Source organism: Carassius carassius, chromosome 3 (genome assembly GCF_963082965.1).
Source record: "Carassius carassius chromosome 3, fCarCar2.1, whole genome shotgun sequence".
Taxonomy (NCBI): Eukaryota; Metazoa; Chordata; class Actinopteri; order Cypriniformes; family Cyprinidae; genus Carassius; species Carassius carassius.
In genome coordinates this window covers 35,519,332-35,544,838 of record NC_081757.1, presented here as the reverse complement: position 1 = coordinate 35,544,838, position 25,507 = coordinate 35,519,332, and the positions used below count along the sequence as shown (strand labels likewise).

Genomic DNA, 25,507 nt, shown 5'->3' with positions numbered 1-25,507 from the left:
ATCCCACTGCATCTCATGTTTTTAAATAAAAAAATGATTCTGTGTGACTCGGTTTCCGCCCTTTTTATTTATTTAACAATGCATGCATACATGAAGCTGTTTTGTTTATAGTTCTTTAAGCAACTTAATATTTAAAATAAATTTTATGAACCAATTATTATTATGTTGTTTTTTCACAGTCATGTATTCTAATGCTTTGAATAAACGTGCAGTAATATTTTGCTCCATGCGCTATCTCAAAAGAGAAGCAAAAAGCTTTTCTTCACCCTAACTGAAATTATGCATTTTAAATTCGAATACAATTCGAATTTTGATCATATTTAAGTAAAAAATTCAAATTTAGTTTTTCAGCTATTTTGACAGCCCTAGGCGATTCTAGCCCAAATCTGTATCTGTATGCATGAGACTGTCTTAATACCGGCAGAATTCACATTTCTGTTGTAAAAAGAGAAACATTGTGCAGAAGTATTATTTGCTGTATGCGCGTGTGTCCGAAGCTGCAGTTGCTGTGTGACCGTGTTAAAAAAAAAAAAAAAGACCTGGACCTGCGTTTTCGAAACTTGTGTTGGTTGGTCCAATCGATTCGTGCAATAGATTTTCGAACATAAAGTGACAGTCATGACACTAACACGGTTTTAGACTAGACGGGAGAAGGGATGGGAAAAGATCTGGGCACAGTTTTTCCAGAACTTCGTGCCAAGTTAAAGTGGTGTCGAGCTGTTTTAATGCATTTTTTAGATGTATTATGGTGCCCGAACCCGTATGACTTTGAACAGTGACCGCGAACATTTAGTTTACTGCAGCTGCAGCCATCATTACCAAGCGCGAACCGTTGACTCTGACAGTGAACGAGATGAAGCGAACGCACAGGCCATAGTGTGACATCCATTAACCAATAGTGTAAACATAGATGAAGTCACAAGTTTTTTTTTAATAAGGAAGATAGCATTCATTTGTATGTAGGCCTAGGAAATTTATATATTTACAATACTTACTTAAATATAATTAATATTATTTTATTGCTTTTGTATTAGTTGTTTGAAGAGTAAAAAAAAATTGGTCGGTCTTAACGCAAATTTACAATCGGCAAGTCGGTCGGACTAAAAGCAAAAAATAAATAAAAATTTAGTCGTCCTAAATTGACAAGGTTGGTCGGGTTACGGCAAACAAGAATATTTTCAAGGATGGCCTGAAAGACATTGTCAGAATAGTCCATTTGCCATCAGTGGTTCAACCGTAATATTATGAAGCAATGAGAATACGTTTTGTACACAAAGAAAACAAAAATAACAACTGTATTCAACAATTTACCTCTGTGTCTCTCCACATCACTGCAGCACCATTTTGGAGAATATGAGCTGAACACATACAGTGTACGCTGCCCTTGTTTCCTTGTGGCGTGGCTGACACAGAAGTGTTCAGTTCATTTTATCCAAAATGGTGCTACGGTTACAGTTTTTACAGCTACGTTAAAACCATTACATTACATTATTAATTTTTTTTCTCTACTTTCATTAATACTCAGGCTACCAACTTTCAGCTTGGCACATCAGTGAATTTAACATCCAAAATGAACTAAAATTACAAAATTATTTTATGTCTCAAATCAGCTCGTTCCTCCATTACACTAGTAAAGGTTGTGTCCTAACACACTTATTTACTTAATGACAATGACCTAAAAACACTAACACCAGTTAGACAGTATTTCATTTTGTAGCTTTGGAATGCATTTCAATATGTAGAAATGTGGCAAAATGCTATGGAAGCATATGGGTAGCAATATTCAATTTGAAATGTAATATGCAAAATGACAATGCAATATGTAAAATGGCAATGCATTTCTGTATTTACATTTATATTTTCCAATACATTTGTGCAACGTTTGGTGCAAAATGAAAATGAAAATGAAATTACATAATTTTCATTTGCCATTTCATACACTAGTTTTAATATGTAAAATGAATACTAAGTTTAATGCTTTATAAGTTGCAAAATTAAAATTAAAATGTATTACAGAAATGATTAGATATGTGTAACATGATCAAGCAAAAACTGTGGCAAAATTATCATTCAAATGCTATTTTTCTTAATTGCATTAACACTCACAGTCAAGACACTTATGATTGCATTTTCATTCATTTCATTTGTCCCGCAATGAATGTAGCAAAATTCAATGTGCACATTGAAAATGCATTCCGAACTGATCACGTCTCCGCTCCCTCGCGCCACTTCAATCACTGGGTAAACAAGACGTGGTTTGCAGAAGATCAAGAGACTCAAAACTCAAGAAGAGGATTCAAGAGAGAGAACATGGACAAGACAGTTGGTCCATGTACGTTTTGATCATTTCGGTTTATGGCTTCAATATTTCATTCGCACTTGTGGGCGGAGCTGAAACGCTGCTTTCGTCTGATTGGTCGAATCGCTCCACCTTCAGCTCGGTCTTTTCATTCTTTCAGGCAGAATATGAGTCAGTATGAGTGCAGCACTGTAATGTCTGAAACCACCACTCACTGTTAATTAGCATAATATTTGAATCAGATGTAGCTGGGCACATAATTCGTGCTGCTGCGACCTGCAAATTATTTCTAGGTTGTAGTATTGTATGAATATTGTCCCACTGATAAATACAGTGCAAATAGTTATGTCTTTGGATAAAAGTGAAGTGGAAATAAAAATCAATAATAGACTGAACAGTTCCATGTCTGTAACGTTTACCACTCTCATCTTTTAAGTCATAAGGCACTTGGTATGTGTGTGTGACATTAATAAATAATTGTGAAAATTAATATAGTTACATTTCTTAAATTAGTAATAGTTTTATTACATACTAAATTGAAAGATGTTTCTCTTTTTAGTCTTCTTTGTTGGGCTTGAGAAAGACAACATATATTTACCGTATTTTCCGGACTATAAGTCACACTTCTTTTCATAGTTCAGGGGTAGGCAAGTTCAGTCCTAGAGAGCTGCAGTCCTGCACAGTTCAGCTCCAACCCTGAAAAAACCCTCACCTGCCTGTAGCCTTAGTAATCCTGAAGACATTGATGAGCATGTTCAGGTGTGTTTGATTAGGGTTGAAGCTGAACTCTGCAGGTCTGCGGCTCTCTAGGACCGAACTTGCCTACCAATGGTTTGGCTGGTCCTGCGACTTACAGTCAGGTGCGACTTATCAAAATTAATTTGACATGAACCAAGAGAAATGAACCAAGAGAAAACATTACCGTCTACAGCCGCCAGAGGGCGTTCTATGCTGCTCAGTGCTCCTGTAGTCTACCCCTGAAAACATAGAGCGCCCTCTCGCGGCTGTAGACGGTAATGTTTTCTCTTGGTTCTGAATAAATGCGATTTATATTCCAGTGCGACTTATATGTTTTTTTCCTCGTCATGACGTATTTTTGGACTGATGCAACTTATACTTAGGTGCGACTTATAGTCCGAAAAATACGGGTAACATTATTATTATTTATTATGAGAGTAATTGACACAGACTAGAACTTTAATGTTTCACCAAATTCAGCTCAGATCTTCAGACTCGTCTGACATGCGTTGCTGTAAAACTGGCCAGATTTACCTTCCGAAAAAATCCTATTTAATTTTATTTCATAAATGTAACTATATTTATTTCCACTTCACTGTTATCCAAGGAGACAGAACTATTTGCACTGTTTTTATCAGTGGGACAATATTTATACAATACTATAACCTAGAAATAATTTAACGGGGTCTCTTATGTGCCCAGCTACACTTACAAGTTATGTGCCCAGCTACATCTGATTCAAATATTATGCTAATTAACAGTGAGTGGTGGTTTCAGACATTAGAGTGCTTCACTCGCACTGACTCTTATTCTGTCTGAAAGAATGAAAAGACCGAGCTGAATGTGGAACGATTCGACCAATCAGATGAAAGCAGCCTTTCAGCTCCGCCCACAAGTGCGAATGAAATATTGAAGCCATAAACCGAAATGATCAAAACGTACACGGACCAACTGTCTTGTCCATTTTCTCTCACTTGAATCCTCTTCTTGAGTTTTGAGTCTCTTGATCTTCTGCAAGCCCCGCCTTGTTCACGCAGTGATTGACGTGGCGCAAGGGGGCGGAGACGTGATCGGCTCGGAATGCATTTTCAATGTGCACATTGAATTTTGCTACATTAATTGCGGGACATTGAATGAAAATGCAATCGTAAGTGTCTTGACTGTGAGTGTTAATGCAATTAAGAAAATTAGCATTTAAATGATAATTTTGCCACAGTTTTTGCTTGAACATGTTACACATATCTAATCATTTCTGTAATACATTTAAATTTAAATTTTGCTACTTATAAAGCATTACAATTAGTATTCATTTTACATATTAAAACAAGTGTATGAAACGGCAAATGAAAATTATGTAATTTCATTTTCATATTGCACCAAACGTTGCACAAATGTATTGGAAAATGTAAATGTAAATACAGAAATGCATTGTCATTTTACATATTGCATTGTCATTTTGCATATTACATTCCAAATTGAATATTACAACCCATATGCTTCCATAAAATGCTGTCTTAAATTTTATATAATGTTAAGTAACCTAGGTATTGAGAAGTGGGCAAGCAAGCAAACAAACAAACAAACAAAATTTATAATGAATAATGTATAAGTAAACTTGACTGGAAGAGATTCTCAGAAGTTCTTTTTTTCCATTTGAATATAATTAAAACATTGTGAGATGCTTTATTTTCCCTTTCATCCATATATACAATATTTACATTTGTTCTATATTTATATAGTAGAAAAAAGTTCTGAATCATACTTGTGAGAGATATGTTATCTGCCCATTGTTTTTGGAAGCCAATCTCTTATCATCTTAAAAATAAAGACCCTGTTCTATGTGCAGTTATTATGCAAATGTAACAGGAGATGTCCATGAGCGGTTTTTTTTTTTACACGTGAATGGAGATCTGAACTTTGAATATGTCTGTAATTGGCTACTGTGCATGTACAATTTATGATTACCTACTAAGCAAAAGCAACTTTAAAAAACTCATGAATGGATAATTCTGTTACTTTACTTAAGCAACCTTGAAAGTTCTGTTGGTGTGCTGTCAACATTTGAATCATATCTATTTCATGTTTCATTGTCATTTCTTAATGATTTCCTGAGGCAAGTGAATCTTAATTATTTTTGCATGCTGGATGATAAAACGGGTGAAAAATTATTACATTGAAAAAGGAATGCAAGTCATAGCTATGGCCAGAATAGCATACAGACTTGATAGTATTGTACACTAAAACAAGTAGAATTAAAATGTTGAGCTAAACATGGGACATGAAAACACACGCTTTTTGTTTGCCCATAGCTTCACTAAAACTGATAATAGTTGCAGTTATATTTCAACTCAATACGTAATTCAGTTATCTTAAGCTTTCACCTTTAAGAAACACACAACAAAAAACACCCATTTTTTTAATGGAATCAACATGCCCTCTAGCATCTAGTGAAGAATGAGAGGAATTTTTGTTTGTCATTCATTAACAAGTCAGAACATGTAAAGATAGACAAAAAATGTGTATGAAGTATATATCAAAGGGGGACGAGGCCCAGTCACATTCATGCTAATCCAACTCAACAAATTTCCTCATGGTTGCTATGGAGACTGCACTGGATTCCTTTGGGGGTTTGGATGACGTAATCCTAGATTCTACACCCCAAAACACGCACACACACTCACTCTTTGGCTTTCATTGTAAAACAGAGCTCTCATTCAGAAAGCCTTTGCCTGGAACAATGGATTTGATGGCACAAATGTCGCACACATCATCTTGTACTAGAAGCGTTGCTTCAAGTTGTCTCAGACTTTGGTCATGTCTTACAATATGTATTGGAAAGGAAATCTATTTATTTGAAGCAAAAGTTGGAAAATATGTCGCATTATAAATACAAAAGTCATTCCTACCATGTAGCACATGTCATCAATATACAATATGTGTAGCAATATTAAATATTAAACTGACAGATATTTTAAAGAAGGAAATCATCAGTTACCTTTTATCATAATATCACACAACAGTATATTTTCAAAATAATTATTGCAAATTCTTTGTTTTGCTGTATTACTCTGTTTCATCAAATTCAATCCTGTTCAATAAAAACTGGCATGCTAAAGAAGAAAAAAAAAGGTTAAATATATAATGTTTAAATAATGGTTAGAAAATATAAAAATCACCTTAAATTGATGATACATATACATGTAGAAGTCAACTTTATTGATTAATTAATATATGATAACAATATATGAATGAATTTGGACCATCAAATCAAACCGTCTTTGCAACCAATATTCAAGAAAATGCCACTAGATTCATCAGAAAGCACTTCATATTTTATCAGGACAGTGACCCAAAACACCCTGCCAGTTCAGTCCAGGAGTTTATCAGGGCAAAGAAATGGAAAGTCTTAGATTGCCCGAAGTAAATCTCCAGATTTAAATCCATAAATTTTCAGATGAAGAGGAGACTAAAAGCAGAAACTCTTTCTCTCTCTCTATATATATACACTCACTGGCCACTTTATTAGGTACACCTTGCTAGTACCAGGTTGGACCCCCTTTTGCCTTCAGAACAAGTTGTTTGAAACATTCCTCAGAGATTGTGGTCCATATTGACATGATAGCATCACGCAGTTGCTGCATATTTGTCGGCTGCACATCCATGATGCTAATCTCCCATTCCACCACATCCCAAAGGTGCTCTGTTGGATTGAGATCTGGTGACTGTGGAGGCCATTTTAGTAAAGTGAACTCATTGTCATGTTCAAGAAACCAGTCTGAGATGATTTGAGCTTTGTGACTTGGTGCATTATCCTGCTAGAAGTAGCCATCAGAAGATGGGTATACTGTAGTCATAAAGAGGTGGACATGGTCAGCAGCAACACTAAGGTAGGCTGTGGCAGTTAAACAATGCTCAGTTGGTACTAAGGGGTCCAAAGTGTACCAAAAAATATCCCCCACACCATTACACAACCACCAGCATCCTGAACTGTTGAGACAAGGCAGGATGGATCCATGCTTTCATGTTCTTTATACCAAATTCTGACCCTACCATCTGAATGTCGCAGCACAAATCAAGACTCATCTGACCAAGCAAAATTTTTTCAATCTTCTATTGTCCAATTTTTGTGAGCCAATTTTATTGGCTGGCGTTCATCTATTACCGTACCTGTTAAGATTTCAGCAAATCAGTTTGACCGAACGCATACAACGTGATTAATATTCATGAACCCAGCAGCTCATCAATCCATAGTGCATTGTATATTGTTAGTATGGTAGTAGAATTAGTAGCAGTATTATCTTTTAATAATAATTCATATGATCTATTACTATTTTTTTTTTTTTTTTTACAGAAACCCTCAATGACCAAAAATATCTTAAGCATCACCACCAGTCTTAAGTTCAGTTAAAATAACAAATATGCATTAAAAGTTAATTTTTACATAAAGGCATTGTGCTACTAAATATTACTATTATTTAGTAAAATGTATATGATACTGCTACTACTGTTGAAAACTTTATTTAATTTAATAAAACTTTATTTTTTAAAGAAATAAATCACAAAATATTTGTTCCATATTTTAATTTTAATAGCAAATCCCTTTTATTTACCAAAAATAAAATGTGTTTAAATTTCATGAATTAAAAGACAAATTAAATTTGGGTGAAACTTGTTTACTGTATTTCATAATTATATAACTTGTAGAAAAACTTTAAACACAATTGTAAATAAGTATAAAGAATGGCATTGGTTTTATTTTTAGTGATAAAAAGTTTTTTAATTTTAATAAAAAAAAATTAATTAGCATATTTTTGTGTTTTGCTTTGGTACCGAAATTGGTACAGAGAACCGTGTATTTTCACTGGAATCGGTACCGAATACTGAAATTTTGGTACCGTGACAACAGTACTACAAATATTACTAAATAATTACTAGGGGCAGCTGTGGCCTATTGGTTAGAGACTTGGACTAGTTACCTGAAGGTCGCCGGTTTGATTCCAGTGCTGGCAGGAGTTGTAGGGGGGGAGTGAATGAACAGCGCTCTCTTCCACCCTCAAAACCCATGGCTGAAGTGCCCTTGAGTAAGGCACTGAACCCCCAGTTGCTCCCTGGGTGCTGGATATATAGCTGCCCACTGCTCTGGGTGTGTGCTCACTTCTCAATGCTGTGTGTGTGTACTTGGATGGGTTAAATGCAGAGCACCAATTCTGAGTATGGGTTACCATACTTGGCAAATGTCACAACTTTAACTTTCATATGGCATTGAAAGTATAAAAGTCACTAGCTTTTATATCATATGATTGAATGTGATTGGTTTGTTCGATAAATCCCGCCTCTTGTTTTTGTGCAAGCTCTCAACCTGAATGAAGAAAATGATGGCGTTATTGACTAATTGGGGAAGTCATGGCCTAACGGTTAGAGAGTCGGACTCCTAACCCGAAGGTTTTGGGTTTGTGTCCCGTACCGGCAGGGATCGTAGGTGGGGGTAGTGAATGTACAGTGCTCCCTCCCACTTTCAATTCTATGACTGAGGTGCCTTTGAGCAAGGCACCAAACCCCCAACTGCTCCCTGGGTGCTGCAGTGAAAAATGGCTGCCCATTGCTCCGGGTGTGTATTCATTGTGTGTGTGTTCACTGCTGTGTGTGTGTGCACTTTGGATAGAATAAATGCAGAGCACTAATTCCGAGTATGGGTCACCATACTTGGCCACGTGTCATGCCACTTTTACATTTTAACTTAATTATGAAGTAAGTAAACAACTCTTCCACTTAGATACCATATATATATATATATATATATACAGGGTCCGATTTGTCGGGGGGTATGCATGGGATTATTTTTAAAATTTATCCCCCCCTCAAAGTGATCAGTGCTGCTACACTAGTGGCGAGACGGATCACAAAACTTATCACGGATCCGTGGTTTGATTAAAGTCAATTTTATTTTTAAAAATGCACTACTTTGGCTGGCTCTGAAAGAGCTGCCGCACAGCCTATCTGTATTCACCACTCAATGTGAGTGTCCCTCAATGTCCCACCCACGTCTGATTGGTTATACCTCACGAGTAATAGCCTATCAACACTTGCGAGACGGTTGAAGCCGGTTCGCTGGGCAGTGGAGTTGCTAACTTGGCGACTTTGTCGCTAGATTTAGTGACTTTTTTCCAAAAAAGCAAATCTAGTGACTTTTTGGACAATCATTATTTAGTCTCTGAGACTCTGGTGCTGCCGCACGAGCGCGAGGTCTCTCTTTCCCAGCGCGAGCCTCTCTCTCTGCATCTGCTGTGTTCAGCGAGCGCAGAGAGGAGCAGCACTTTCAGTAAAAAAAGATATTCTGTTGCTTCTAACTCTATTTTACAAGCAAGTGACATCAGTCACAGCACAACCACTGACTTTATCATGTGTATTTGATTTCATTAGTGCTGATTAATGTTTGTGAGCTGGTTATGTAGTCTTAATGGACCGCGTTTCAGTCATTATAATATTCATTCCGTTGTCTGACAACAGAAACATTAAAATTTAGTAATAAAAACAGTTTTATTGAGAATTAAATTAAATGGCTGAATTAAAATGCAGTATGTGAGCAAAGGGAGGAAATACAATACGATGCACTTACGTCATAAATATGCTAATTAGAGCATGACGTAATCTAGTTCATGTCCTCATGATTTATTTTTATGAATTAAAATGTTTAAAAATACCCCCCCCCCCCCCTCTGTTTTTTTCACAAATCGCACCCTGTATATATTGTCAATTCATCCACATGTACAGTACATACATACAGAGAATCGAAATTACTTACTCTCAGACACCCGGTGCATACAGATAACATTAACAGTAGAAGCTAAAAATCTAGATCAAATATAAAATTTAAGATACAGCTATACAATAAGGGAATGTAAAAAAGACATATAATAAAATAAAATTTAAAATAAAATTAAATAAAGCAGCACAAGGCACATTCACTCTGATTAAAGTGACAAAGGGCTCAAGCTGTTATTTTATTTAACTGACAGAAGAGGTAGTAGAATGACGTCAGTTCCATGCTGAATGAGGTAGTGAGCAGACCAATGCTGCACAAAGTGACTGGTGCATGCCATTGTATGTTAGTGGTGGAGGGGGGAGTGGAAGGACCTGTGGATGTGGGATCTGGGGGGGGGGGGGTGGGGGGGGTTATAGTTCAGTGGTGCCTGGGGCAGAAGAGGGATGGGGGGGGAAGTTCGGGAGCGAATTCAGTTTCCTGACAGCCTGATGGATGAAGCTGTCCTTCAGTCTGCTGGTCCTGGCCTGGAGACTCTGCAGTCTCCTCCCTGATGGCAGCAGACTGAAGCAGCTATGTGACCACCTGGGTGGGATCACCTGCAATGCAGAGGGCTTTGCCAGTGAGACGGGTTCCGTAAATGTCCTGGAGGGAGGGGAGAGAGACACCAATGATCTTCTCAGCTGCTCTCACTATGTGTTGTAGAGTGCGTTGTAGAGTTTGTAAATGAGCTGTTGAGGATTGATTGTGTTGAATGCTAAACTGAAGTCTATGAACAGCATTCTGATGTATGAGTCCTTTTTGTCCAGATGTGTGAGTGCTTTGTGGACGGCAGTGGCGATGGCATCATCGGTCGACCGGTTGGACCGATATGCAAACTGGAAGGGGTCCAGGGATCGGGGAAGGGCAGACTTGATGTGGGGCATGACTAGCCATTCAAAGCAATTCATGAGGATGGGAGTAAGTGCAACAGGACGGTAGTCATTGAAGCAGGATGGAGATGGCTTCTTCGGGACTGGAATGATGATGGTAGTTTTGAAACATGTGGGAACAACAGCCTGACTAAGTGAGATGTTGAAAATGTCTGTGAAGACATCAGTGAGTTCTGTTGCACAGTCTCTCAGTACATGCCCATGGATGTTGTCAGGACCCGGAGCATTGGGTGCATTGATCCTGCTGAAGGATCTCCTCACGCTGTCTGTGGTCAGCGACAGACGGAGTCTTCTGTGCAGTGTTGCTGTTTTGTAGCTCAAAGTGAGCGAAGAAGGTGTTCAGCTCATTCAGCAGGGAGGTGGTGTCTGGCATTGTCATGTTGGAAAACTATGTCCTCTATAGTCCGGATGATATGGCATCCCAGTTTTCCAAAAAGAACTTCAAATTTTGATTAGTCTGACCACAGAACAGTTTTCCACTTTGCCACAGTCCATTTTAAATGAGCCTTGGTCCAGAGAAAACGGCTGCGCTTCTGGATCATGTGTAGATATGGCTTCTTTTTTGACCTATAGAGCTTTAGCCGGCAACGGCGAATGGCACGGTGGTTTTTGTTCACCGACAGTGTTTTCTGGAAGTATTCCTGAGCCCATGTTGTGATTTCCATTACAGTAGCATTCCTGTATGTGATGCAGTGCCGTCTAAGGGCCCGAAGATCATGGGCATCCAGTATGGTTTTCCAGCCTTGACCCTTACGCACAGAGATTTGCAATATTTCTCAGAGATACTCCTTTCTGATATTACTCCACTATTTTTTGCCGCAGCACTGGGGGAATTGGTGACCCTCTGCCCAACTTGACTTCTGAGAGACACTGCCACTCTGAGAGGCTCTTTTTATACCCAATCATGTTGCCAATTGATCCTCCAGCTGTTCCTTATATGTACATTTAACTTTTCCGGCCTCTTATTGCTAACTGTCCCAACTTTTTTGAAGTGTAGCTCTCATAAAATCCAAAATGAGCCAATATTTGCTACAAAATCTCTCACTTTCAACATTTGATATGTTATCTATATTCTATTGTGAATAAAATATAAGTTTATGTGATTTGTAAATTATTCCATTAATCTTTTACTCATAATTTGCACATTACTCATAATGTGTCCCAACTTTTTTTGGAATCGGGTTTGTATTCTAACTATTCAAATGAGCATTTGCGGTGAAAAACAATGTAGGGTCTGAGCCCTTAGCTCATTTGAATAGGGCTGGAGTTATCAGATGCACATTTGCATATACAGACACGGGGGAGGTTGCCAAAAAAAGAGGATTAAAAAAAGAACCATAGATTCATAAACAGATAGCGGTAGTTTGACAAATAGATTGACATTGCCTAAAGAACATCCAGAGAGACAGTAAATGAAAGATGGACAGCTTGCTAGAGAATCAAAACTAATGAGCATTCACCATAGTTGTAAAGTAATATGAAAAAAAATTATGGCATATGATTCAATTCTTGGTAATCTAAAGTTTTCAAGAAAAGGACACTGGAGTAGTAGATATTGGTTCCAGCATCTACAAGTCCTTGCTGTGTGTAGATTTCTTCAGAGCAGTCTATAAAGTACTAAGTCTTTTTGTCCAACCACTTTAAATGTGTTAACAGCCAGTGGTTTTCTTTTATACTTTTAGCAAACGGAAATTTCCACATCCCCCTTTTGTCTTAGACCCCATAAAATTAGGTTACTGCCCTGCCTACACAAGTTGTGTCTGTATAACGCAATCTAACACTTTGTCCTTATGAGGCGTAACAAGACAATTTCCAGCATCAAGTCATTTTTTTTGCACACTGAGAGCAAGCCACATGTTAAGCAATGTGGAGGGATGGCTGAAATTTAGTAATGTCAGTTTTTCCTTATTAAGTGTTTTCTTTTGTCCCTTTTAGAGATATGCCGGTATCAAATTTACCTGTTACGATTAATTGCTCATGTTTTTATCACAGTAAACGGTATTATCACGGTATTGAAATTTCGTTAAAAATAGTGCTCATAATACAGTATAACAGGTTAAAAAACTCTTTCTTATAACAAAAATAACTGAACATTTAAGTACAATAAAGCAATACAGAAAAATATGTAAGGTTGAGTTTTGCACCGATTAAAGTGCAAAAGAACTAAAAAGACCCATAGATATCACTTTACAATAAGATCTCTTTAGTTCACCATTAACATTCACAATGAGCAATAGCTACATTTGCTGCAGAAGTTATTAATCTTTGTTAAATAATAAAAGTTTTAGTTCATGTTAGCTCATTAAATAATACATATGCAACTTTAGATTTTATCAACGTGTTATTAAATATTGGAATACCTAAGATGAATGAATGCTCAGAATAATTTTTCATTGGCAGTTTATGTTAACTAAGGAATTAACTAAGGTTAAAAATGAAGCCCTAATGTAAAATGTAAATTAACAATAAAAAAAATCTAAACACTTTCAAACAATTTCTATGTCATGTTGTAGTCCAGATTAAAATAGCCTATTAAGACTTAATACTTAAGCATTTGGCACTGTGATGAACATCATAGCAAATACACAAATCTGATTGGCTATTTAAAATTATTAAATATGCTTTAGAAAGTAGGGCAGCTGGTTTATTTGTGGTGTTTCAAGGGTAAGGACTGCATGTTCTGCAGTTTAGCGCCATCTGCTGTCAGAGAGTGAATGTGCTTTCTTTCAGTGCTTCTCTCACCTGTTCCTCCATGTGCTTCTTATGCGTGCTTGTTTACATCAGAGCACAGAGTCTTTCAATCAGCATACAGCGGTGTAGTGCATTTTGACCAGTTGATGGGAATATTATTCTTAAAATGCATTCAAAATTCTGAATAATTTGTAATATATAATTATTCATGGTATTTAGAAGAGCCCACAATAACAATATTGTGCATATTAATTACCGTGATATATCGCATTACCGAATACCGGTACAAGTCTAGTCCCTTTAATGTGTAATGTAAGTATATTTTAACACATCTACACTACCATCATTTTGTGAGGGATGTCCACATTCTTTTACTGATCTTTTTTTTTTTTTTTTTTTAAATAGAACACATTTGAGTTAATTGATTAACTGATGATTCACATAAACATAAAAATTCTTAAATTTAATCATTTTAATACACCCACATGTCACTCTAAACCCATATGGTTTTCTTGCTATTACTGGTTGCTCTTTTTCATGCAGTAATGAATATGGTCTGCTTCTTTTACGGGGTTTTTTTATGACTTGTGAGGATTTTCCTACTTACATGATGCAGTTGTGTTCATGCAAAACAAACACACACACACACACACACACACACACACACACACACACACACACACACACACACACACACACACACACACACACACAAAATTTGACTTTATTGAGGCATGCGAGACATGAAACACGCACCAATAAGCACATATCACTGCAGTTTAAAAAAGAAATGAACACTAGAGTCAGTGAGACTCTGACACCTTTTATTCATTTCGACACAAATTTACAGAGTTTTAATAAAGTGTAATTTTCACACAATTTCTTAAAAAAATATTATGTTATGACTTTTAAACAATTTTAATATGCTGAGAAATTTGAAAACTGATGCTTTTGAATGTTAGCATCACACATATCCAGCTTCATATCTAAGGGTTTTCATAGACAGTAGATTTGCTCGGTAGCTCACGGAGTAACGAGACATACTTGAGAGGAGAGGAGCTCCGGTTTGAATCCTGTGTAACTATGGTTCAACAAAATAGTTCAGTCTGCATATAAGGAAGTTCAAATGGTACGGATGCATCCAAAATGACAGAGCATTAACTTTTAGCGCCAGTCCCCGGATATTTGAATTCTGAACCGCTGCAATACGTACTTTACCTATAGCAAAAACACAGAAATACGTTCCTATATCAGTGTAATAAAAAGTTCCCAGAGGTACGTATTTTTATGAGACCAAATTGCTTGACTCATTTATATCTAAAACTAGGAAAATTAAACATTAATAAAAAATAAAAGAAAATATAGGCATATGTTTCTGAAATAAATACAGTTGTTCATTAATGATTGTCACATGACTTCACTGCTGCATGTTTTATTTCAAATTTACAAAATGAGGTCAATATAACAATATAGTTTGAAATATTTATCATTCCATTCTGCATGCTTCACAAACACAAAGCTGTCTCTGGGGCAGTTACCTAAGGTACAAAGCTAAAAGGTACTTATTTATCCCTAAATAGTATATTAAAAGTGCATATTAGTACTTAAAGTGTACATATTTACATACAAAAGTGTACCTTTTGAAAGGGTATTTCTTTCTCATTTTGTTCCACCACTCTATTTCAAGTTTCTCTTTCACCTCTTTTGCACTAATTTGCTTCTTATGCAAACTTTGTACCTGCCAAGCTGCTTTCTCTGTTGACCTCTGTTTACTTCTGTTAATGTGATATTTGAATAGATGAAACTTGCATTAGCTGGAGAGAACTATGGCTGTGGATATCTGCCTTATACAGTAACACCACATCAAAATAATAAAAACACTTTTTATCTGTTTTTAATGTACTTTATTTACTTGCTTTTTATACTGTTTTTACAAATAGTGTTTTGGGAGTTTTTGTCAAATTTAGCTCAACTCCGGGTACAAATTTGTCTCAAAAATATGGTTAAGTAGCACAGTATGTTTTTTACACTGAGTGGATCGCCTGTTTTACTCTTTTTTTTAGGTTTACGTTGTGTCAGAAGATATGGGAATGTTTGGAAAACCAGCTTGAAAACAATAATATATTTCATTATATTTCATTTTCTGCAGTACTCTGAGCTCCATCTACTATTTTCCATTTCACAATTTTTCAATTACAAAAAATCTATTTTTAAAAAAATATCCATTTGGACATGGTTATGACTTATTCACCTATTTTTATTTATTTGTTCTTCTTGCACTATGCATGTCAGCGGACAGTTGACTTGATATGACAACTTTGAAAATAGCTGCCCCATTTCTGGCATTCGCTCAATTTCTGTCAGATGGGAACTGACTGAACTGGGTCAATGCAACACTTAAAATATGCAAAAACTAGATTTGAATGAAAAACTCTCCATCTGGGACATTTAATGAAGAACATGGAATTTGGCCAAACTTTTCTAGTAATGAGGATAGGACAACATGGATAACACTTGTCCAGAATGAGTTACAGGCAATTATGTTACATGAACATGAAGCCACAAACAGAGATGGACATTTTAACTCTCATCGCTATTGCAAGCAATGTTTAAACCTATTTTGTCATAGGTTTCCCAACTTCCTTTTAGACATGTACCTGATTAGACAGACTCTAGACTGCATGCTGTGCCTCATTAATGGCTCAAGCGGTTGAGATTATGGCGGCAAAAGCACATCTTATTGGAGCTCTGGGATTAAGACTTCAGAGACAAACAATCTTATTGGCTAAACAGCATCTGAAGAGATTGGTGAATTCCATTTCCAACACCCATCCTATTGCTGCCATCTCCCTGTGAACAAAGTGCTCAATTTACCTGAGGCCAAAAATATCAAAATAAAGTATTTTGTGTTAATAGTGGTGTACAGTATGGATCAAGAATATAACATTTTAAATTAAAATGCAGTCAAATTATAAATACAGGGCATATTCTTTCAGAAGATGGGATGCATTTACAGTTTATTTTTTTTTTATTATTATTTTTTTTCTCAATAGCTAAAATGCATTGGGCAAAACTGAATTTGTATTGACTTCTGTTTCACTGACTGTGTGAATACAATGCAAGTTCATTTTTGTTAAAATGTTTTTCGTTACTTTCACATGAAATGATGCCATCTTCCAAAATCTAGGAACTATTCTTTAAGTCATACTCTGTCACTCGTAAAACACTTTATATTTGTACCATTTGAAAAAAAAAAAAAACTATAACACACTGCTTTTAAAACTTCTCAAATATCCTTCAAAATAGAATAATGTCAATCATACAACTCCACTAATTCTATTGAAATATACTGTACAGGACACCTAGTATAACATTTACAATAAAAACACTAATAATAATTCCAAACACAGCTTTTTGTAATGTCAGCTGAAAACCTGTGTACCATCATTTGTAAAAGGGTACGACTTCTAAATAATTTTGTTTGGAAACATAAATAAAACAGGGCAGTAAATTTAAAATATGAGGATTTTTTTCTCAACTTTAATTTTTTCCAAGTAAACTACTACATGCAAGAATTAAAATAATAATAATAATAACAATAACATAGCTGCATTTCTTGTTACATATTCTTCAGTAAAGACAATCAATTGGAATGGTTTTATTCATATTCCATAAAAACTGATTTATTTGAAATTTGCAAAGATAAAAGGTCATCAATTATGCAATGCTCCATGTTGTTAGTGTTTTTAGGTTAGTGTGTTATGAGTGACAGTGTGTGCCTTCTGAGTGTAAATTGATGCCAGTCTAATGGTTAAATGAACAAACTTATTTTTAGTCATGTATGAAGTATTTTGGTGGTTTGAGTGGGTTTTGGAAGTGAGGTTAACTGTTTGCCAATATTTATGTTGGTAATTCATAGTGTATGAAAAGTTCTTAAAAGATTGGTGCTATTCAGTATTGTTATATTACTCGACCACATTCACAAACAGTGCTCTTTGTCTATATCAGTTACATTTGCAGTGTATTGATTCCGGTTTATCAGTTAAGCTGCAGGGTTTTCATCTCAAAGCCCCCGGCAATCACAGGCCTTGGCTGCTGGTCCCATTAGCCAGGACCAAAATCCATCCATAGTGGTATCTTGCACATTTATATAGTTAGACACATATATACACCAGCATGTTCTATCTTTATTTTCATCTTCCACCTTTCCTTGATTTGCACAACAGAACACAGTGGTTTTAAAAATGTCAGTATTGATGTGAAACTTCACATTGACCAGAACTTCTGCACTTTCAAAAGACATTCTACTTCCTTTCTACAATACTATTCACTCTTTTACTGTATAATTTCTTGTCCTCTGTCAGTGTGAGTAAAAATACAATATAATTCCACATTTTAATTTGACACAAAATAGATGTCTTAATATGATATATGATTGATAATACATAAAATAAAATAAAAATCAAATAATAAAATATGCTTTCACTTTTTGGTTTTGTTTTATCTACAATATTTGCATAAAATTCACCCACAAAAAAGCTTTTAAGACTTTTTCTGAAGTATTCACATTTCATAAAAATTAAATATTACATTTCATCATTAAATTGTAATGTCTGTTTGTTTGTTTGTTTTTTATATCATTTGTATATTTTGTCTAATCACTTGACGTCAGAGGAATGAGCAGCGACAGCATTTATTACCTTTTTTGGTTTTCCTCATTCAAACCAGCAGGGAAGAGTTCAGATTCAAAACATTTATGTCCTGTTATATTTACTGCATTTCTATTGCTTAACAAACATTTACATTTTACGTCATTCAGCAAAAACTTTTATCCAAAGACAAGTTAAACAGTCAAGTGCTTCCATAAGAGTCAGTGTTTTTATTTTTAACAAACAAACATGTTTTTTATTTTTTTGTAGATCACCAAAAACTGGAACGAGAGGCCCGAATTTGTCGTCTACTCAAGCATCCCAACATTGGTAAGTGCCGATACACACTCAACATTCTCCAGTGAAGGTTCACTTGGTATGGCCTAAAACTGCCACTTTTTTATGAGCTGTTTTATGTACAGCATTTAAAATATAATAAGTATTCAAACCAGATGTGACATGACAATGTTCAAGCTTCACAGTAATTTTTCTGTCCTCAGTGAAAGCAAAAATTACCTAGCTGTCTGGTGAGAGTGACTTTGGTGCGAGTGAGAAATCCCGGTGTGGATCCAGGGCAGAAAAGTGATTAAAGAATACTTTTAGCATGGATTGAAAGCCTGCAGAAGCCCACGAGGACAAAGAGGCAGTGGCTCAGACCATTTAGCTTCAATTCCCTGTGCACTTCCTTGGCTTGCGAGGCTACCCGATGTTTCAATGAAGCAACCAACAAAACACTCTTATCATTTGTTGTAGCTAGTTTGGAGAAAACATTATTTATATAGCTTCGCTACATTGCATTGCAAGAGTATCGAGTATGGATTTTCACTCTGGTTTGAGCATGGTACTCTGTTTTAAGTTACATTAAGACAATTCAATTTATTTCATAGTCCTCACATTCATGGATTTTTTTAGTGCTGAGTGATTCATCCTAATTAGGTCACGCAAATCTGACCTCTAGCTGTTAAGGTGGTAACAGCTAAAAATGGCTGTGCTTTTCTGCCCACACTCAACCACCACCTAGCCAGCTGCAAGATTACAAGCGTGGGTGAATTCTAGCAGTAATTACGGCTATAACACAAAACTACAGATAAGCTGAAAAATTTAGCATCACATTCCCGCCCCCGTATGTTCATCCATTACATGAGAACACTAAGCCATTGAAACTATTCAATCTGTTTTTGTTCCAGAGTTAACATCAGACAGAAAGTCTGTTGTGCAAAAAACAGAATTACAATGAAAATATCAAAAAATATACTCTTTTTGAAACAAAAATGACAGCAATGCACAATTAATACGTCAATGTTTGTGATTCCAAATTTAAAGTAAAAACATGTTAGGGCATTTGCGGTCAACAGTCAGACTTTCATTCTTATGACATCTAACATAAAACCCAGTGGCTTTCCTAAACTAACAGAGGGATTTCTCCTCTCCAAAGCAACTATCAGCTGGAAAGCCATTCTCTTTCTGTTACTATGGCAACAGGCTTGAGCTACCATCTGTATCATAGATGAGAGAAGATGCATGAGATATTTATACAGAGGGGATTCCTCCCCATCTCTTCCCCCCCCCCCCCCCCCATGCAATCCATCCATATTTCTAAATCAAAAGGTCAAGGCTTTCTATTAATTTGATAAATTACATGAGGAATTCCCTCTTCTCACTTTAATCAAGTAGCTGTCATGACGTCTTCGGTTTCATTACAAGATTTTCACTTTTCATTTTGATGTGTAGCAAGACTGAGTTATTGTTAATAATGATGTGCAAAGGTCTGAATTCTGCATACCTAGACAGCATTTTTAGGCATCGTAGGCGTGTTGTTTATGTGAAGGGTGTTCCAGTAAGCAACAAAAGATGTCTACCAATTAAATACCTATTTTTATCCATTTTAAGGTAGCCCTTTATGTATCCACCGTTAACGTATGAGCGGGTGACATCTTTGTAGTCAGTGTTTTGCTGTGTTAAACTGGTTGGCATCCCACCACCAGAATATTTTCACTGTTCAAGAGAATCACTTGACAGTGCCTTATAGAATGTGTCTGCATATCAAGGAGGGATAGAAGAAAGTATTTTAACAGAAAGCTTCAGCTTTAATGGATCTGCTCTTTATTCATCATTGACAATGAAAGGAAACAGAAGTAGAAATAATTCTAATTTGTGGAGTAATGAGTCTGTGAAAATCTCACTCCCTCTTTCTAATGAGTATGAAAGTGAGCTGCTCCATGCAATCTAATCAGTGTCTCTCTCTATGTTTTCTCCACAGTGAGGCTCCATGACAGCATTTCAGAGGAGGGTGTTCACTACCTCGTCTTTGATTTGTGAGTGATTTTTCTTTTTTTTTTGTGTGTGTGTCTCTATCTGTATGAGGTCATGTCTCCGGTTCTCCTATTAAACGAGTGTGACTGTTAATGAGAGCTCCTCCACTCACCAAACAAATGAGACTGAACCCAGATCAGAAAAGAGCCACAATAAGTGAGCTACTTAGACACTGTAGATTGCCATGATTGTGAAGCTACAAGCTCATAATTTAAATGACTTAAACAGTGAAGTATACATACATGATATACTTGCTGCTCAAGAAACATTTCAGATTTTTATTAATGGAAAAACAGTTATATACTAACATTGTACATAAACTAACATTCAAATGCTTGGGATACGTGTGTGTGTGTTAATAAAAATTCATACATCTATTCAGCAAATAAGCATTCAACTGATCAAAAGTCAAATGTTACAAAAGATTTTATTTCAAACAAATGTTGTTCTTTTTTAACCTTTTTTTTCTACTCTACTAAAAAATAAATAATTAAAAAATATCAAGCAGTAAAAACATTTTTTTAATTTATGGTAATAAGAATCAGTTTTAATAACTGAGCACAAATAATTATTGAGCAGCAATTCAGTATATTAGAATGATTTCTGAAGAATCATGTGACTCTATATACTGGAGTAATTATGCTGAAAATTCAGATTTAAGAAACAGAAGCAAGACAGAACTACAAACTAAAAGTAACATTGCAAATGTACAGACTAAATTATTACAATAGTAATATATTATCGGTCTTAGGGTTAATAATAATATTGAAAATTTGTCTTTTTACTTGCTTGTTATGCAACCATGCAGAAGAATTGTTGGAGTTAATGACTCCCATGAGGAAGATGGCCATACCATTTATGAAGAGTAGGCAACAGGCAGTGTGGGTGAAGGCATCCGTTGACTTTGTCCAAAGATGAATCATCAGACACATATTACTTTTTCCATGGCAGGATCACAACTGAAATATACTCATGTGACTGAATTTAAACTTCCATAAAGGCAACTGACGCATTAATATTGCTCAATGCTCTCATGGTCATGCACATAGTGTTATTCACATGATAGACTCGACTAAAAATCACTAAGTGAGTTTTGACTTTGATTTTTTAAATATTTAAGTAATATATGTTTGATAACTGTCCATTAAAATGGGAGTAACAAAGGCATTATTATTATTAAATTCTTTAAACAAACATGGAACATTAATAGCCTGTACATTATATACTGCAGTTGTAAGTGTAGACAACAGGGTTTACACAGCCATCATTTGAGAAAGTTGTATACAAAGTGATCAGCTAACTAACTGACTACATATTAGGGCTGCATGATAAATCACATGTGATATTTAATGCACATTTTTTCAGTAAGGCCGGTTCTGTAATCAACTGTAAAGCTCCATTAAGTTCATGTTTTCACATGGAGCAGCATTTACTACACATAGCCATTGTTCACTGACAAGCTATGCAAAACATGCGCAAAATTTGATTGTGGTTTTGCGCAGCTTGTCACTGAAGAACGACTATTGTTGCTGTTTGATTAATATTAAGAAAGTGTTGTCACTTTAAAAGAATGCACTGAATCAGTGCCACTGATCCAGTACATTCAGTGGGCTATGTCTGCTATAGGATACGTTAATTTGTGTGAGAATTTGTCCATTTAAACACAATACTTCAGAGAGAGCTTATTATTTGCGCATGTTTTTGAGGCGCGAGTTTGTGCACTTTGGATGAGCGCACAAACAAATCTTCTCATGGCGCACACAAGTTTGTGTCCTCTGACTCTTAAATTTTAAAACTGGCAAAGCTTACATGAGTTTAGTTTAAAAACACAGATATCAGTGTGTGCTGTTCAGGTCTCATCTGTGCCCGCACACCTCAGCACCCGGGTGATGACGGAATAAATGCTCATATTCAAGCATACAGCATTCACATTGAACGAGAGTGAATGGTTTGTCCACAATGTTATTTGATTTTTTTCATCACTGTTGTTGTAATGTATTGGGAAGCCAGAATGCACATTCATCAACAAACGTATATTAGCCGAACCCTGTTTTGTTTTACATGTTATTTATAGCAAACCATATTACATAGGTGTTGTCAGATTTAAATTGAACCATAGTCCCAGCGCATGCCAAACTGTGTGTGGCGAACCATACAATTAGATTTTTTTCCGCGAACCATTCCACCCCTAATATATATATACACACACACACACACACACACACACACACACACACACACACACACACACACACACATATATACATACATATATCTTATAAAAATACATAAAAACCTCTTATACATACACATTGTACATGTCCACTCAAACTGTGTATACTCACAAATTGTAAATATACCGTATTTTCCGGACTATAAGTCGCACTTTTTTTCAAAGTTTGGCTGGTCCTGCAACTTATAGTCAGGTGCGACTTATTTATCAAAATTAATTTGACATGAACCAAGAGAAATGAACTAAGAGAAATGAACCGAGAGAACATTACCGTCTCCAGCCGCCAGAGGGTGCTCTATCCTGTAACCTCTCCCTGAAAACATAGAGCGCCCACTAGCAGCTGTAGATGGTAATGTTTTCTCTTGGTTCTAAATAAATGCGACTTATAGTCCGGTGCGACTTATATATGTTTTTCCCTCATCGTGACGTATTTTTGGACTGATGCGACTCATACTCAGGTGCGACTTATAGTCCGAAAAATACGAGATATATATATATATATATATATATATATATATATATATATATATACATACAGTGGGTACACACAGCACCCAATATTGATAGGAACACAGAGACGTTTGTTGACATTTTTGCACATTTATTAAAAAAGAAAAACTGAAATATCACATGGTCCTAAGTATTCAGACCCTTTGCTGTGACACTCTATATATTCAACTCAGGTGCTGTCCATTTCTTATGATCATATTTGAAATGGGTCTACACCTTCATTTGAGTCCAGCTGTGTTTGATTATACTGTTTGGACTTGATTAGGAGAGCTACACACCTGTCTATATAAGACCTTACAGCTCACAGTGCATGTCAGAGCTAATGAGAATCATGAGGTCAAAGGAACTGCCTGAAGAGCTCAGAGACAGGATTGTGGCAAGGCACAGATCTGGCCAAGGTTACAAAAAAAAAAAAAATCAGTTGTGATATTTCAGGGTTTTTGTAAAAATTTGTATATATAAATGTGCAAAAATGTTAACAATTCTGTGTTTTTCTGTCAATATGGGGTGCTGTGTGTACATTGAGGAAAAAATGAACATAAATGATTCTAGCAAATGGCTTCAATATAATGAGTGAAAAATTTAAGGGGGTCTGAATACTTTCCGTACCCACTGTGTGTGTGTGTATGTGTATGTATATATATATATATATATACAGTATACATCCCACATATGTCTCTATTAAAGGAACACTCCACTATCAACCCTCTATGCACACCTTGGCAATATAATCGCCATCGTCTAGTAAATTTTTTAGTTTACTCGCTAAACTGACACACACACATATATATATATATATATATATATATATATATATATATATATATATATATATATATATATATATATATATATATATATATATATATATATATATATATATATATATATATGATTCCAATCAGCTTATCTTTGTAAAATGGCACAGCTTCTTAAATCTTAGCTTCTTTATCAGTCAGTCAAGCATTATATTATGGTATTAAGCACTATTTAATGATATAACTTTAGTGATTAGAACTAAAACTTGGTACACATGTATTAATGCAAATTTGTCTTTTTAACTGAATTTAAGACTAGTGGTGATGCTTAAGATATTGTTGGTCATTCAGGGTTTCTGTAAAAAAAAAAAAAGTAATAGATCATATTAATTATTAAAAGATAATACTACTACTAATTCTGCTACCACACTAACAATATACACTACGGATTGATGAGCTGCTGGGGTCATGAATATTAATCAGGTTGTCTGCGTTCGGTCAAACTAATTTGCTGAAATCAAAAAAGGGACGTAATAGATAAGCCCCAGCCAATGAAATTGCCATTTGCGCATTAACTCCACCCACTACTGAAGAAACCGCTTTATCTTCTGCTTGTTCTAAAAAGCTGAATAATTTAAAATGAACTCTGTTATTTTGACAGGAAAATACAACAAAGAATATAGTTTACATGTTGCGCATCGATTCAGCGTGGTAAGACTCTCTCTCTCTCTCTCTCTCTTTGCATGTGTGAGAAACAGCGCTATCAGCAAAGCGACAGCGAGTTGTGCTCCTTGACACAGAGTTTACATAGCGACAAATACAGGTGTACTGTGCGTCCATTGAGATTGAAAATGTAAAAAGTACAGATCGCTTGATGGAGAGCGAAACTCTGAAGCACTCAGTCAGTGTTCAGCGAGTGAAAATGTGCTAATCTTATAATAGCCTCGAACACACACTGGCGAGTAAAATAGTAACGATAGACATAATTTAGTCACCCAGAGTAAAATTTAGTCGCATATGCGAGTGATTTACTCACAATGTATAGGGTTGACTATTTTTGAAAATAGATTCATTTCTCCACTCCCCTAGAGTTAAACAGTTGAGTTTTACCATTTTCAAATCCATTCAATCGATCTCCGGGTCTGTAGATGTAGCTTAGCATACATTATTGAATCGAATTACACCATCAGCATCTCACTCAAAAATGACCAAAGAGTTTCAATATTTTTCCTATTTAAAACTCAACTCTTCTGTAGTTACATTTGTGTACTAAGACCGACAGAAAAAAGAAAAATTGCAATTTTCTAGTCCAAAATAGCTATAAACTGTACTCTCATTCCGGTGTAATAATCAAGGAACTTTGCTGCCGTACCATGGGTGCAGCAGGCGCAATGATATTATGCAGCACCTGAAAAAAGTCCCCTGCTGACTTCCAACGGTAGCCTATTTATAGGTGCTGCGTAATTTCATTGCGCCTTCTGCACCCTTGTTAAGGCACCAACGTTCTTTGATTAAAACTCAACTGTTTAACTCTAGAGGAGTTGAAAAATTTGCCTATTTTTAAAAATAGTTGAGTGTTCCTTTAAGATACTTGACAGTGAAATAATTAACATAATCAAGACCT

At 35.7% G+C, this 25,507-nt stretch overlaps 1 protein-coding gene across 14 annotated transcripts in view; it reads left to right on the top strand.

Moving 5' to 3' along the window:
* camk2d1 (calcium/calmodulin-dependent protein kinase (CaM kinase) II delta 1) overlaps positions 1–25,507 on the top strand; it is a 117,930-nt gene that overhangs the window by 26,237 nt on the left and 66,186 nt on the right. For all 14 annotated transcript variants that reach the window (XM_059536879.1, XM_059536871.1, XM_059536862.1 and 11 more), the window contains exons 3-4: positions 18,340–18,399; positions 20,330–20,384. In XM_059536879.1, the coding sequence (XP_059392862.1) occupies positions 18,340–18,399; positions 20,330–20,384 (115 nt within the window). The remainder of the gene's footprint in view (positions 1–18,339; positions 18,400–20,329; positions 20,385–25,507) is intronic.